Here is a 17105-nt window from a genome sequence, read left to right as displayed (position 1 = left end):
ATATATATATATATGTACCCACAATTGTTTAATGTTTCACAACAAATCAATTAAATGATTTTAATGAGAGACATTTAAAAAAATAATTATGGTACATGTAAAATTGCTTCATTTACTGTTTTTTTTTAAAAAAACAAATCTAATTATTTAATGGGATGAATGAATAAAAAAAAAAATTACTACAGGACTGTAAATGCTCAAGGGCGCTAGAGGAAAGAATATAAGTGGTGTGCGTGGCCCCCGGGCCACACTTTTCCCACCGATGATGCAGGACATGGCCATTGAAATTTCACCAGCAACACTCTCCCTGTTCATTCCAGATCCCCTCCTCCCTCACTTCCCCCTTCTTTCTTTCTTTCAGTGCCAGCCATGACCCGAGTTGGCTGCCAAACCCGCAGATTCCCGGGCCAAACGCGAGCAGGGATCAAATGGCCCAAGCGCCGCGGGGGGCTCCTTCCAAATGTCACAGCCGTTTGAAGCGGGCGGGACGCAGCTTCCCTTTACTCACGCCGCCAAACCAAGCCTTTAAAGATATCTTGCGTTTTGGTCGAGACACCTGTAGTTAAGAAGAAGAAAAAAAAAAAAAAAAAATCGCAAAAACGAGCGGAACTGCCAGAATTTGACAAAGTGAGTTTTCTGTGGAGTAGCCATGCAATTACTGGAGCGCTTCCATCACACTACGGGCGTGCGCTGCGTACGCGCGCACAATGTCAAAAGGGAAGCGGCGGGCTGTGGAGAAGGAAGTTTTGGTTATTGGAACTTAACGCTATAACTAATTAGCAGAGGCTGCTTGTCGTAGTTACAAAGGTATTTGAATGTCAAAATATTGCGTGACCTGGGTTGAGTAAAGGCATCCTGCGTGGACCAGGGTCATCATAGGTTTAGAAAATGCTTTCATTTAGTTTGGTTTTATTGTTTACTTTTTTGTTTGTTGTAGGGTCACAAAAGGTATTGTGCAATAACTTAACTACGACTTATTCATTCTTTTGTATGGCCAAACAGAAATACATTGAAAATTAACCCCAAAAGCTCATGCATGAAATTAATTGACAAAAGGACATTTTTGCTACAAGTGTATAGTTTAGTTAAGTTTTATGAATGTAAAATGTAGGTTGTTAGTTTTTCTTTTCTTTTTAAAAGCCCTCTTGAATTTGTCAATGAAAATGTGATTTTATTGTTATTTCTGTAGTTTTCCTTAACTGCAACTGTAACAACACGTGCTGCAATTTTAAGATGTTAAAATTGGTATGTGTGTAGCCCGAGCAGAAAACAACAAGAAGAACAACAAAGAAACTGACCTGTTCAGCTTGATCGTACCCGACATCTGGTTTCTCCGTTTTGATGAGCGGGTGTTTGCCCGCTTCCGCCTTCACCTCCCCGGGCTCGAGTTTGGGCGCCTTGTCCTTCAAGCCGCCATCGTCTTTGTCCAGTAGGTAGCGCAGCAGAGCGTTGTCCTTCTTCTTGGGGCTGAGGGGCTCCTGCTTGGGGGCGCCATCTGCGCCGGCGCCACCCGGGCCTTGCTCCTGGCCCAGCTCCTTCCCGGTGGCCTCGGCGGTGAGCTTGGCCAGGTCCACGGGAGACGTGCTGTTCTGGAGCAGCTGGTGGAGGATCTTGTGTTTCTCCTTGAGCGATGTGGCGTGCGTGGTCACTCCGGGGAGCCCGCCGCGGACCCCGGCCCCGTCTTTCCCTTCGGCGCCCGCGTTGGGGGACAGCGCCGTCTCCAGAGGCTCCGGTTTGGTGGTGAGCAGCTGCAGCAGCTTGGTGTGCCCCTTGTTGTCGTGAAGGCGAGAGTGAGCGTCGTCCTCGCGCTCGTCTTTCGGCTCGGCCGGGTTGCTTTCCGTCGGGCCCGCCGGGTGTCCGCCCGGCCCGGTTTCGAAAGAGTCCGCCGAACCCGGTCCCGGTTTTGACATGGGATGAGCCCCCGATCCCGGCAGGACGCTCGCCGGGGAGCCTATCCTCCGATCCGGAGAGCCCAGCGTGTGCCCGTGACCGACGCCGTGACACTCGCTTAAGGCCTGGAGGGCTGACAGAGAACTGCTGGTGTAGCTGTTGCCATGGCTGCCCGCCGCGCCGCCGCTCATCCCCACCGGGGACGGAGAGTGAAGTCCGACACGCGGGCTGCCCGCCCCCCCGGGGCTGCCGCGATGCCTGGGGGAGAGCATGCAGTTCTGCTGAGGAGGATGCGGGCCGCCCACCGGGCTGGGGCTGGCGCGGGAGGGGCTGTTCATTCTCCAGTTCTGGCCCTGCTGCGGCGGCTGCATTCCGGCCGCGTGACTGTGAGGCGGCGGGCAGCCGTAGCGGTAGCCCTGCATGTGCGCCCCCATGGCCGCTGGCTCTCTGGGGCCGCCGGGGCCCGGCGGGGAGAAAGGCGTGCTGTTGCTGATGTCTTGGCCCGGAGGTCCTGCGCCTGGCAAGCTGCCCGGGGTTGGGGGAGTCATGGACGGGGTGGAGGAGTTCATGGGCTTGGGAGCCATGCCCGTGGCTTGGGCGCCGGGACCCGTGTCCTGGCCCATGCCGCACACCGTCTGCTCCCTGGAGGTCAAACGACAACACGCAAGCGGCGTTTACGCTAGCTCAAAGCGGTCGGCAGACCTCGGGTGTGCTCCTCCATTTGAAGCAGCGTTTTCATACAAACTATTAGCAACTACAGTGTGTGACGTATATGTATTGATATTTTTCAGTGCTGTACTGAAATGGGATAGGAAGGGTGACTGCCTCATTCACGGGGACATCAATATGCAGGGAAAAAGTTGCAGCTTTCGGACATACCTCTGGAGAAGGTGCATCGACATGTAAAGCTGAGGTTCGTTGGTGGCGTGCGAGCGCACCAGTTTGCTCTTGGTGTGGGCCGACACGATGGTTCCGTCCGAGAGGGAGAAGCGGTAGATGGGGCTGAACGCCTGGCCGTGGCGAAGCACTGAAAAAAAAAAAAAAAAAAAAGAAAGAAATCAGCATATACAATCCCGTCACAGAGCCGCAAACAAAAACGTCGCCGGCGAGCGTGACTTACCTTCTTGCTGATGGCGTTTGGCGAAGGACATCTCGCCGTCGTTTTGCAGGTGAAAGCGTTGGATGCAACGACGCACCAGGTCCTCCCAGCCCGGCTTCATGGAGGCCCGCAGCAGGCTGGTATCCAGGGAGGTTATCTTGCCTTGAAAACAGCACACATTCAAAATTCATTCGAGGGCACGTTTAGCTTGACTGAAACTTTTGGGATGTAGGCACCCCTAAAAGGAGAGATTTTTTTCCCCTGAATTTCATCCATTCTGTGACCATGCTTGTACCGGTAAATGAAGAAATGTCAGCAAGACTCGCAAGCTTCCAGTCAAACGCCACAACATTAGGTACACCTGGTACACTCTAATGTGCTTCAACTGAGAAACCAGGTCATGCCATCTGTCAGGCTAATGGATCTCGTTAAGACCGCGCTTGCGATGCTGGCTGTAATTGGACTAGCGCGTTAGCATCGAGGGCAGCGCGGTGGCGAAGTGGGTGCCGGGTCTGCCTCGCGCTTCTGACGTTCGAATGACTCTTGACGGAGGTGCATTTGGACCGCATTGTGCTTTCTTGGTACCTTGCAGGTCTTGGCGTGTGGTGAAGCTCTCGTGCGTGGGCAACATGGGCCTCTCCTTCATGGGAACCCGGCGAGCCACGCAGATCAGGCACGACTGGAAGTCTGAGGGCGGCGGAGAGAAGCCGGAGATGAGGACGTATATAGAAGCATATTGAAAGCGCCAAGGAAGGGGGAGGATGGAGGATGATGGCGAGAGGGGGGGGGGGGGAGACAGGAAAATGAAATGCATGTTATTCCCAGGCAGCATCATTAATAGGGTTATTAATGAGGATGGGGAGCAGGGCGCACCCCCCGCCACCCCTCGTCTTTCATGGGGAGGGGCAGCTATGCTTGGCAAGGGAAGTGATGACCTTTTGAGTGTCACTGTGTGTTCGGGTGGGAGTGAAGTGATGCAGCTTTTCAAGTCACCTCTTTTAAAGAGTTGAAATTTTATAGAGTGTTTCTATACTTTTTTGTTAAAATCGACAATTATGACTTTTTTTTGCCATTTTGATGCCCCTCGATAAAGATCAATGCCAAGGTGATGGAAATGAAATGATAAAAACATTAATATATTCATATGTTATTATAAATATATTAATATAATTAAAAATACACTATTTTCCAATCTGTTGCCTCTTGAGCATGGTCGAAGCAATATTTTTTTTTTAATTGTCACGCCCCTAAAAAGTCATTTTTACAGAAACTGAACTAAATACTGATGGTATAAAATGCATTAATTTTTTTACTGCAGGGGCAGAACTGAATGATCTGTTGGAGACAATTTTAGCAGAGGTGGGAAGCATCCTGAGACTTTGATGGCTTTTTTTTGGGGTCAAAATGTGACTCGAGCCAATATTTTAAGAGGGTGACAAAATGTAGCTGCAAAGCTGAACACAATTCTAAAAATCCCGCTTATTTATGTATTTATTTACACCATTTCTCAATGTTTCATTATGTTGTTTCTCCAGTTATTGAGCAGGGCAGCTATTGGATTATAAGTTAAATCTTCAAGCCTCCTGCTCCAGTTGCACCAGAATTCATCCATTTTTCAATGTAATGGCTCGTTCTACTCGCGTACCGTCGCCTTCCTCCTTGATGGACTTTGGCTCCGACACGGCGAAGCACTGCATGGTCTCGTACTTCTGCTGCTGCTGCGGCTCGTGCTCGTGCGCCTGCTCGGGGCTCTCGCTGTGCGGGTTGACCAGCATTCGGCAGTTGAAGGTGTGGCTGTTGCGTCTCGGACCCTCGCTGGACCACGGCACGCCGTTGACTGGGGGAGACCGATTCAGTCAGAGAAAATTCAAAAGACGCTGCAAAAGCCGCGATTCATTCGCACGTTGGAAAGCCTTTGACCCAAGGTATGTGCAAGTACTCAACATGATATGTATATACCCTCCAGTATATATTTCACAGCTTTGTGCATATAAACCAAAATATATGCACGTGAGGTGCAGGTATTATTTCCGTACACTTGGTGTTGCCATCCACAGGTTCTACAGTACAGTAGTAGCTTTGCTCGATCAAGTAACAGAAAGTTCATCTACGGCCGTATTTAACAGAGAGAGATAATATATTGGTTGGAACTAGCGGTGGTGGGCTATATTAAATGATCTACCGATTTTTGTGGGAAAGTAAAAAAAATTCAGGGCCCCTATAAAGTTTGCAGTCCGGCTCCACAAAGCCAAACATATGCATCTCCTCGAAAACGCACAAGCGCACACAACTCGCTTCACTCGAGCAAAGTCGCGTCCCACTCCATCTGCTGATCTCATTCGCTGCATTGATGATAATCTCCCAGTTATCTGGGACACAGCCCCGCGCTTGATGCTTTTTTTTTTTTCTTCCCGGGTGCTTCTACTCCTCCTCGCCACTCGCTCTCCCGCCCAGATGGCCGGGCACTCGTCAGACCTCAATCCCAAGCACCGAGGGGGGGGAAATGGGGGTTCTGACATGGATTGAAAATCACCTCCGCTGCTTGATTAGTGGCAAAAAGAAGCGGATGTCAAATGTTAAGGGTAAAAAATTGGTTTTGTCATACTCATGCAAATAGACATCATATAGTGACTTGGTTGTACAAAAAAAAAAAACTTACTAATAATATTTTATTCCTGACATGACTTGATGATACTTTTTCATGTAATACACCTTTTTTTCCTCGCATTAGCACTATTGCCCTAAAATTATACATTTTTTCCTCATATGAATATTTTTGCAAAATGTTGTTCTTGTAATACAAGTTTATAGAATGTTGAGTTATTCTCCTAAAATTCTATGCTCGCGTAAAATAATGGGTTGTTTTCTTCTGCTCTCATTATATAATACTTTATTCTCAAAATTCTGACTACTTACAGATAATATCATACAAATCTTTTAAATTTTCAGTTTATGACTATTTTCTTGACATTTCAAGCTTTTTTCTCACTCATGATTATTCTTGTGATGATGCAACTATTTTTGGAGTAACACCACTATCCTCGTCAAATTCTAACAATTTCATCATAATATAACTTGACATAGGTAAAATTACAACTTTTTTGTCATACACGATTACACGATTTCTTAATATGACTTTATTCCTGTAATAATAATACTTTCTTTGTGTAATATCCTGACTATTTCTGTAAAACTATAACTATTTTCTCATAATATGACTGTTGCGGTAAAATTCTGACATTTGGCTCTCACACTATTCCGACTTTTTTCTCGCCAAACAGTACAATTTCAGGCTTTATATTCCATCTATTTTTTCAGGAGAACTACAAAATGGCAAGATGCCAGCGAAAACGCAGCTGAAGATGAGACTATAGGAAGGGAGCGGCGGCTGACAGGGGAGAGAACCTGAAAAAGGAAGTTAATTAGCCGAGAAGGGGGCTAGACGGAAGAAGAGCGCTGGGGGGGACTCGCGCCATCCAGCAGAGGAGAAAATGAAGAACATATAGATTATATGCAATGACCTCAATGAAATAGTGGAACACATCTAAAGTCTGCGATACAGCCCAAAAGTCAAGCCATCTGTGGTAAAAAAAAAAAAAAAAAATGGCTAAAAGTCAAGCTCACCGAGGGATTTGGGCAGTAGGTTCTTGATGAACTCGGCGTGGTCTCCAACGTGCAGCACGCTGTAGACGCTGGTGTTCATCAGCTCCTCCTGGTTGTAGTGCAGGTACTGCGTCACGTTCTCAGACACAAACACGATGTTGCCCTCCATGTTCACCACGAAAAAGAAGCCGTCCAGGGCCTGCGCGGGGCAATGATATGATGTGTTTTACTTCAAGTATCTTATTTTCCTAATATCACTCTTTTCCCATCAAGAAAAAAAAAAGGTAGCACTGTAAGGCCTTATTTTTAGGTATCGGGTACTTATGCAGGATGTCGATACCAGCCCTAAGGGCGTATGCGCAAGGCAAACAATACCTGACCGAGTAAGTTTGACACATCGAACGAATTGTTAACTGCGTCCGAAAGAAAGATTTTGTTCACAATGTTTTGTTATTGTGTTAAAGGAAATTTGACATATCAAAAGTACTAGATGCTACGGTACACTCGATATCACTGAGTTCTCCAAGAGTGAATAATCGAATAATCAGAAATAAATTGATATCGAACACACTGCGCCTAATTACTACTTTTTGTTTTTTCATCCACACAAGTTTCCGGGCAATTTTGCTTGTTATCTGTACTTGTTTAGTAATTATGCAGCATATTGACAAAGCACAAGCTGTACCAATATGGCTGCAAAATTACGCAGTACTGCCGCGTCCATCCGGCCATCCATCACTCTTCCAGTACAAAAGCACGAGAGCGGTGAATGAAGAAGAGGAGGAGAAGTGCTTAATTGAAAAAAAATACAGCCCCAGGTCAACCATTACGCACAAGATGTTGGCAATTAGGCCATCAAATCACCCGCAGCCCTTTGGGAAGAGAAAAAAAAAATAGAATTCTAGTGCTTGTTAATCTGAGGTGTTTCCTCTTCCACCTTTGTGATGAGGATAATCACCATTAGACTAATTGTTTTCTACGGGCGTCCGTACATTTTTAATGCTATGAAAATGTCTACGGACGTTAGCCAAAGTCAAGCCCATCTGAAAATAGAGCGGCGGCCGACATCATCTATCGCGGCGCGGTAAGTGCATCCCCGTGTGAAGAAAGGCCACGCGCCGGACAAGTAGGACACATCGAAAAGGAGGAGCCTCCTTCCAGACCGGGCTTGCGTAATGCTACGGGCCAATATGCTAATGTTCGTGCTCTGGTTTAAAAAGACCACAGTCGCACTGCAATGCTACTTGGCAATTTCACGAGAGTTCAAATGAATAATCTACGGGAACAAAATCGCAATAATGCGTGAAAAAAGTCCATGATAGATCGAGGATAAAGCTACATTGTTAGTGGGGGAAAAAATAAGTTGCATAATGGGAAAATATGTTGTATTATGGGGACAGTCTCATTAATACCAGAAAAAGTTTTATCATGTGAAAAAAGTTGGATCAAAAAAGGAAAACAGAGATTATGAATGAGGGGAAAAAAAAAAAAAAAAGGCATTGTTAGATTTTTATTTTCTTATTACAAAAAGTAAAAAAAAAATGCACCGAGGAGAAAAAGTCACATGACGAGGAAAACAAAAAGTGGCCAAAAATATATATGATAAAACAATATAATACTGTGACCTTGCTGTGGTAATACTAGCATTTTGTTTCACAGTACACCAAGTTCGTCAGGCACCAGAGGAGCGGTCGCGGGTGCTTTTCTCGCCTATACGCTTCCCTCTTAGCGCATCCTTTAAATGAACACAAGCTATATTTAGCCCCAACGAGTCAGTGTGTCGATTCGGTGACGCCGGACCAGGAGCGCTATAAATAGACCTCAATGGGACATATCTAAAGGCCGACGTGAGCGAAACGTGAAATGAGGAGAGGGAGCGAGAGAGAGGTGGGCGGGATTCAGTGGTTCGCCGGAGCAGGCTGTTGCTTTTGTTGCCGCTTAAGACGGAAAGCACTTTAGTGCTCCGTGGCGGGACAGCGGGGCCACCGCACGACGCCGGCTGATTTAAAAGTGGTCGGAGAGGATTTTGAGCTCGTTTACGGCATCTCGGCGGACGGCTTTGAAACGTGCACACAGTATAGATGCCCACCTCCAGCATCATGGGTCCCAAGGCATCTTTGTCAATCACGCTCTGGCCCGTCGACGAAACATCGGCCTTCTGCACCTCCTCCTCGTTGGTGGCGGCCGCTTTTTCTGTGTGGATAAAGTGGGAATATTAAAAATAATTAAAAAAAAATTTTTTTTTTAATTCACATATATAGCTGTAAAATAATCCAAATGAAACGGTAATACGAGAAAAAAATAGAAAAAGATGTAGTATGAGAAAAAATGTATTAACATTAAGAGAAGAAATTTTAATTTTGTGTGAATTGCGTCGTAATATTACGGGATTGAAACAATGTGTGATTTTGTGTAGATGAGGTTGCAATACTACAAGAATAACATTGGAATATGAAGAAAAAAAATTACGGAATATTGCGCGAATAAAGTCGTAATATTGCAAGGAAAAAAAAAACAATGGTCATTTGCGTCATGTTACCAGAATAGTTGTAATATGAGAAAAAGATGACAAATGTAAAATTGTGTTAAAACAAAGCATGTTCATTTTGCATTGTAACATTGTGAGAAAAAAGACGTCATGACAATAGCATCATAGTATTCAGAGTTATTATAATGTTAGTGATTTACAATTCAAAACGTAACATTTTAGAGTTACAATCAAGTCCGTATAGCGTACTTCAAGAAAAGAGTGAATAGTGTTATTGAGTCTTATACAGTGGTCAACTCTTCCCTTTACTGTCATGTGCATTTGTGGTTCTTAACACACATTCTCAACTCACTTTACGCTATTGGTGATAAAACAGTTCCCCCCCGAAACCATATTGCGCCTTAAACAACAATATGCTATCTTTTTACATAGCCTAAAGGAGTGCAGCCTTTTACAGCTTTCGTCACACTGCCGCCGCTTGTTGGCTCCAACACTCGCCGCCTTCATTAGCTGAGATAGAGCCACGCGGCCGTACACTCGCTGGCTTGTTTACGGATTATGTTGCTCCGTCCCCAGAGAGGCGACTTTTGCGATGGGCTCCTCCCTGCGTCTGAGGCGCGCTTCTTCTTGTGAGGGGCCGCGCTGACATTGACTGATGGCTCCGTATAGCCTGGCCGGGGACGAGGGGGCGGGGCGGGTGCAGCTGCGCCGCCGTGCGGCCCCCCGCTGGACCCCAGCGGGGTCCCGCTGATGCAAACATCGTTAACGCCCCAAGAGATGAATGCGCACGTCTGTGTGGCGTTGCGCAAGCTATGTGTGGAAATTTGCTTACGCGCAAGCCATTTGAAGGCACGTGATGGCTTTAGCTCAGAAAAGTAGGCCCTTTTTTTTTTTCTTTTACTAAACTATATCACATCAATCAATCTGATTATTACACTTTTCCTCAGTGATATTCAGATAACTGGCAAATTAAGATTATTGAGGCAGATTTTTTCCCGTATGAACTGCCTTAGTTTATAAAAACAGTAAAAAAAAACATTGCGTGGCTTGTCCGTCCAAATGCTGTTGACTTGCGCTGTGATGTAACTCAAGTTTTAGGGTGATTTTCAACCTATATATTAGATTGCTCATGTTACATAACAGTTCCTGTCCCATAAAACAAGATGACATCGCTGTCCACGCATATAATTAGACCACACCGCGTCGATCTGGGTCTAAACTTACTCGCGCCGTCTATACTCCCCTCTGCAGCAACATGAGAAATTCAAACTATATTTGGATCTAAAAGACTTTCTATTAGTTTGGATTATTTGACAGGAAAAGCAATTTTACGGGTGGTTTGATACAAACGTAAGGACAACGGTGCATCCACAAAAAAAAAAAAAAAGAGCCTCAAGTGACTTCCAAACGAGCTCAAATGAGCATCTGGGCAAATAATTGAGCGGTGCTGATTGATGTGCCTGATGTTCTGGCTCGATGTTCTGGCTCGGGACGGTGGAGGCAACGCCAACAGAGCGCTCTGGATTATGCACGTTACACGATGAAGCGATTGAACACTCATCAATCGTAATGCTGTTCAATTGCATGGGGCGCCTTTCAAAACTTCATAAAGCACACTTGGATGCGAATATTTTTATAATTTTATTGTTTTGTCCCCGTTGTGACTGACACGTCCACCAAACGTGCATCGGCGAAACTTGTCGGGGCTTTTTTTTTTTTTTCTGCAGACACCTTTTTCATGAATGCACCGCTGAAAAATCGGACAAAAATCCAACAAAAAAAAAAGATTCAATTTCAGACGTGTTCTTGACACTTTATCACACGTCCTCTAATGATGGACATGTCGAGCCAATTTTGTGTCATTTAATAAAATTGGGAACTTTCCTGGAGCCTTTCTCATGTAATTAAGAATATCAGGCATTGGTCCATGCTAGGCACGTGCGTACCTTGCTCCTTTATTTGCCGGATCTGCTTCACAGTCTCCTTCAGGATGGCACATTTGTCGGGCTTGACATTGAAGTTGTCGATGTCGTTGAAGTTGGCGAAGATCAGCTCGGCGAGCTCCTCGATGTACTTGTTCTCGTGCTCGCGGTTGCGTTTCTCGTTGCTCCGCTTGGGACTGCGGACAAGGAGAAAATTCCTAAGTGACCACTTTTTTAAAAAAAATTTAAGGTGTATAACTATGTCCAAATGTTATGTCCACAAAATGACACTTTGGTGCATGTTTGGTACAAATCCAGAGCAGGATTACAGTGCATTTAATGACAACTCACATTCAACTAAATTCATTTGAGTTTTTGTTTGCTGTAAACTGGAATTATCCCCCCCAAGAAAAAAAAAAAAAAAAAAAAAAAAACATGAAATATTTTTGTTGTGAAACTATATATTTTAGAAATATATAGTTTCACTTTTTGCTTGAAGAATTAATTAAGTTTTCCAAAATTATTCACATTTATTAAGAGGCACCTTAAGCATCTTAAATCTTTTCTTTTTAGATACTATTTTATTTTTACATGCACCATCAATGATTGTCTACTTATAAAACAAACAATGCAAAAAAAAAAAAAAAAAAAAATGAGGTACTCCCAATGGCATTACTAAAAGATGTGATAGAAAAGAGCATGTCGAGCCTTACCTGGGTCCAAGAAGTTCAGCAGAACATTCTTTACGTTTTCGCGACTCTGCCCTGGCAGGGTCGGACGAGTTTTCCCCGATGCCGCTCATCCTCAATGCATATCAGCCTCTGTAAATTAAAAAAAGGTTTAAAAAAGTTATGGCACCAGTGCGGAAACTGGAGTTCAGAATATTCAGGTTTGATTTCTTTGGTTTGAACAGTTTTGAAATGGACAGTTTTTGAAACCACGGTACATATTCTTCAAGGCTTTCATATTCTGCGCAAGCCTTTGGTAACACAAAAAAAGCCTCGTCGCAGCCCCTATACTTTTTTTTTTTTAAACTCTCGACTCCATAGTTTGATGTCAGGAGAACAAACCGCCCGCCCCCACTAGAGGGGAGAAAAGAAGGCACACACATCATGTTGTGATCCACTCCAGCCATGGAAACATGACAAGCGCACATACTTGCTTGCCGACTCCTCCTTTATTACATAAGGCAGGACAGGCAGCGTAGCGGCAGCGCAATATAGAGCAGATGTAGCGTAGCTTAGGAGAGAGAAAAAAAAACCAAGCTTCTGGCCTGGGCTGACCTACTTTGGAGGCAGGAAAAGGTGATTAGACACTCAAGAGGGGCAACCGCGTGGATGACAAATGACTTCAACGCCATGTTCAGCTCATTTGTATTGGGATTTTTTTTTTTTTTTTTTTTTAACAACCTCACCCCCCTGTCACCGGCAGAGGTGATGCTTTTTCTTTTCACGATGACAGCGGATATCAGGTTGTTAAACTCTCTTAATAGCTTAAGTGACTCAAGTTGTTCCTATTGGTCGCCCAAGTTACCATGGGGATTCAGGCGCCGATTGGCCGCGCCCCGTCCCGCCAGGGTTGGATGTGATTGGGTGCCTCGTCGTCTCTCCTTGACATGGCAGTAACGGCGGGTCACTGTATGTTGGGAGACCAATACGAGCGGGGGGCTCCCGCGTACGAGCGAGGCACGTCTCAATGACGAGGCCGCCAGACAGTCTGCGCAGGGCCGAGCCCGCTGGTGACAACTCGAAACCTGGCCGGCCGGACTACTCCTACAAAAGCGATACATCCATCCGCACATTAAATACGCCAGCGGCTCGAAACTTTCTGATTCGTGCCTCAAAAGTCGACACGTCAACAAAGCGTTGCGGGAGCGCTTGCGGTATGAAAAGAAGAGTAAATGGTCAATAACTGATTTCGGATGCCGTGTTGACCTAACAAGTTCCGACAGGCAGAGAGCCAAGAACATCTCCTGACTTTGAAAGCGGGACGTGATGGCAGGTGCGTGTCATTGCTGATTCTGTATCTTGGATATCACCAGAGCCAGGACATAGCTGGAGCCGTCCTGTCTAGCGATAGCCAGGCAGGCGACAAGGAGCGAGACAAGGAGCTTGGATTTCACTGGAGACATTTTGATTATCCAGTATTGTACTCGGATGTTGACGGACATTGGGGGGGAAAAAAAAAAAATCTGAATTGGAACAAGCATGGAAATTATCCACTGATGGCCATGAAAACTCACGACGCGACATTTTGCGCAAGCGTCACGATTGGCTGCCAGAGCTCTCACTTCAGAACACCCCCCGCCCCCTATTTGTTGTGCATCAAAGACACAGCTTAAATCTTTTCTTTTCTGCAAAGTGCAACATCAACAGTCCGATTGATTACTCAGTCAAGCGGTTAGAGCCTAGCATACAACAGACGGCCTGCAAATGCATTTTCAGGGAACCCGACCAAAGTTCCCCGATTGACTACGGGGGGAAATTGACGTTGAATTTATCGATTTGTTTGAAATGCCTTGGGAGAGGCTCTCTCTGAATGTTCTGTGCTCCTGTTTCCATGCCGTTAATCATTCAGAGCGAGCTAACCCTGCCGGCAGGGCAGCCGGTTAGCTGGGACCCAAACAACCCAAGATCGTCACTGAATTTATTGCTACGGCCGGCGTGCCTCGTCGTATCCCTTTCTGAATGTGCCACTGTGCTTGTGCGAGATACTATCCGCACAGAGGGGCTGCTAGCTTACCCAACCTTCTGAGAATGTGGTCAGAGTGAAGTATTATCGATAAATAAACTCTATTGATAGAGCGCAATCACACTTCAGCTGATACGACCGCACTAATTGAGCGCAGAAGCACGCAAGGCAAGCTCACTCACTGTATCAGACATAATAAAGAAAAAGGAGGAGACATCAATGTTTTGATTGCCAATGGGGGTGCTTGGCATGTTATTATGTGCCACCCCTACGATTACGCCGGGCTTTGATTACAGAGACACGCCCGGTGTGTGATGCTTGGAGACAGCTCGGCCGTATTGAACGCCATCAAAAAGCCGCGACATCATAATAAGGGGCCCTACCACCACGCATGTAATCCATCTGTCACATGACTTGTCGGCGGGAGGGAAAAAGGAGGGACGAAACATGCCATTTCGCCCGAATGCTTTTAGGCGGAAACGTTGGGGTAGGCCCTGAGGACTCATGTCTTCTCGATTTACATCCAAATATTTGTATGGTGGGGAAAAAAGAAAAAAAAAGAAAAAAGAGGTGCCAGGAGCCAAAACTCACAGAAAGCATTTCGAAGGAAGGGGAGTAGAGGGAGCGCGCTATCAAAGCCTACGTCAGTAAAGCTCAGAAACTCTCTTCATTGCCGACAGCTGCCGTTACCTTGAAGCAGATGTTTCGACGCAAGGTCAGGGTTGAGGGAGCGGGAAAAAGAAGTGGAAGAGGAGGGTCACCATGAGAGATACGAAGAGAAGAAATTCACTTCATGGTGTCCAGTGGTGCCAAGAGAGACACAATAAACAGCGGTTTGACAAATAGCGAACATCCGGCTCTCAAAAAAGAGACTTGAAGCTGTACAACGATATTTTGTTCAGTTTGGGCTTCACGGAAAAAAATCATATCTGGCTATTTTAGGTAGAAAGCAATAAAAAAAAAATGTTTTAAAAATCAAAAAAATCCACAAATATGTCGCCCTCTTTGCAAACGTGAAATGTCACAAAAACCCTTCAGAGTGGTGATAGAGATTTTAGGAAACGGATTTCTGCGCACAACGTTGCGGACTCACTCTTGCACAACAGTGAAAATGTCAAGCAAGAAGCGAAAGGAGAAGGAAAGCCTTGTGGGCTTATCTGATACTCAAAGAAGCCATTATTAGCCGTAAAAAAAAAAAACACAAAAAAAAACCAGTGAGTCAAAATAGCCTATAAATACTTATTTGGGTGATTTTCTGGATCCACTTCCTGGCATTTTCAAACCATAACAGAGACCCCCCCCCCCACCCCCTCCGGCGATCACCTTGGTTTCAGTGCACAGAGTCCCTCAGGCCATCGCTGCAAGACGTCAACATCAGGAAAGCTCTAAGCATCGTCCACTTGTGCAAGCTGAAAGGCACAAGAGAAAGGATGATGAGTCGGCACGTTTACCATCTGAAAACGCAAGACACTTGGGGCACGAAAGTATCGTTTTGGCCTGGGATATTTACACACAAAAGTGTTGCTACCCCGCTGTAAATCTTTTGATACCACTCATATTATTCATCTCCTGCGACCAGGTGCAGGGAGGTTGGCAACAGTCCCAACACCTTCATTTTTGTCTGGGCCTGTTTCATGAGTTTTTTTTTTTTTTTTTTTTTTTTAAACAATAAACCCACAATTCAAACAACTGCAGCAACATAGACACTATGGCGCACAACTGGCATGATATTAGACATTTTTAGTCCAGATACGTAGTTTGACGTTTTTCACAGCCATCTATGTCAGTTTTCATAGTGCGTTAGCATAAAAGTGTCTGCAGGGTCTTTTCATCTCCCGGGAGGGCATGAAAATTACGTCGCGTGTGCCTTTCTAATCACGGCACACAATTAATTAGACACACGGAGAAGTCGTGTTCGCCTTTAGATAATTAGAAAATGCAACTTGCGACCGGTGTGAGAGCTCTGCAGGGCTTTTGGATATCATTATTGTGCCAACTAATCAAGTAACGCCTCTCGTATAATTCCGCATTTCTCAGCCTTCCTCTTTTCACTTTCCTGCCAGGCGCTCAAGTTCTCATCCTGCGGAGGAATTTCCTCTGAGCTCTAAGGCCGTCACATGCTCGTGCCCGATCGGCGGATCGAGTGACAGGACAAAGGGAGGGTGTGGGGAAGAAGAAGAAGAAGAAAAAAAAAAAAAAAAAAAACACTAAATCAACCTGGCAATTTTCCTCCTTGGGAGGTAGTATCAGAGTTGCAATAGAGGCGGGAACGCTGACTGTGCGTAAAGCTATTCTGCAGCAAAGTCCGGAAAAACTCTAAAGGCGCCACACGAAATTACAAAGCGATAAAGTCTCAAAGGACAAAGTGAAACCCCCCCCCCCCAGAAAAAACAAAGATGAAAACAAGGCATATACGGTAAACAGTACGAACTGAACCTCTGTGTGAAAACGACTTCAAGCGCGTCTGACCGCGGAGTTGGCGCTGCCAGCCCGTACGTCTTTGTGGAGGCTTTGACACCCAGCTTGGGATAACAATGCTAATGAGCGAGCTAATCAGGTTGAGACGGGACAAAAAAAAAAAAAAAAAAAAAGGGGGTGAAGGGATCATGAGGCAGAAAGTGAGCAGGTCACAGCGGGGCTAAACGCCAATGGAGCCCCGACCCGGTGCCTTCGGAATGACCCACTGATGGCCTTCAATTCAATAAGAATGAAAACACCTGATCTAATTGCTCTGGATGAGTCACGCTAAAGGTTTGCTTAAGATCCACAAATGAACGGCAATTCAGAGAAGATTGAATTTACGCGGGGAACACTGCAAAGACGCCTGGCGGGGGTGGCGGGGGTTGTTTTTGTCGGGTGGGAACGTGCATTCACTCGGGCAAATGCCCTCGATCAATGAATGGAATTAGGACGACTTCTTTGTTGGTAGCGGTGAAATGCATTTGGCCAACATTTTTTTTCCGAAAATGTTTCCGACTCAGATCACTAGCGCTCGTACAAGTCAAGGCGTCCTCCTAATGCCGCCAAATTTCCCCCCCGCCCCCAAGCAAATCTCTTCCTGATTTGATCATTATCGCAACCCATTTAGGCGGCAAATGAGTTATTGCATCCTCTGCTTGTGGTCGCGAAATCGTCTTTTAAAAGCAAACTTCTTCCAGTTCCGATTACCACCACAACCTGTTCTAGGCAAAACCAGTCAATGAGTCCTTAGCTAATAGGAGAGAAATAACGTGTTGCTCACTACTCCCAACTCTTTCAGGCAGCAAGTTGATGCGTCTTTTGTTTCTAGTTAGCAAATCAAGTAACAGCACAGGAACGCAAGATCCATTCAATAAATGCACATGACAAAAGCAACCATGAAATGGTAATTTTTTTAAATGTTGATGTTTATAATTCTAAATAAAAAAAATTA

General features: G+C 45.5%; 1 protein-coding gene across 4 annotated transcripts in view; it reads right to left on the bottom strand.

The window, feature by feature from the left end:
• Window positions 1-17105, bottom strand: part of ncoa2 (nuclear receptor coactivator 2) — a 34138-nt gene that overhangs the window by 9892 nt on the left and 7141 nt on the right. For 3 of the 4 annotated variants that reach the window (XM_086021234.1, XM_086021236.1, XM_086021237.1), the window contains exons 2-11: window positions 15017-15102; window positions 11716-11823; window positions 11027-11199; window positions 8682-8785; window positions 6614-6791; window positions 4635-4826; window positions 3575-3676; window positions 3011-3151; window positions 2770-2917; window positions 1299-2532 (exon numbers count right to left, since the gene is read on the bottom strand). In XM_086021234.1, the coding sequence (XP_085877360.1) occupies window positions 1299-2532; window positions 2770-2917; window positions 3011-3151; window positions 3575-3676; window positions 4635-4826; window positions 6614-6791; window positions 8682-8785; window positions 11027-11199; window positions 11716-11804 (2361 nt within the window). In that variant the 5' untranslated portion in view covers window positions 11805-11823; window positions 15017-15102. Of the gene's footprint in view, window positions 1-1298; window positions 2533-2769; window positions 2918-3010; window positions 3152-3574; window positions 3677-4634; window positions 4827-6613; window positions 6792-8681; window positions 8786-11026; window positions 11200-11715; window positions 11824-15016; window positions 15103-15910; window positions 16000-17105 lie in introns of those variants that run through there. The other variant, XM_086021235.1, reaches the window with a different exon arrangement.

This window comes from Filicampus tigris, chromosome 21 (assembly GCF_054856515.1).
Source record: "Filicampus tigris isolate MCC_2025a chromosome 21, RoL_Ftig_1.0, whole genome shotgun sequence".
In the NCBI taxonomy this organism is placed as follows: Eukaryota; Metazoa; Chordata; class Actinopteri; order Syngnathiformes; family Syngnathidae; genus Filicampus; species Filicampus tigris.
Note: the sequence above shows the minus strand (reverse complement) of the source record. Positions and strands in the feature narration are given on the sequence as shown.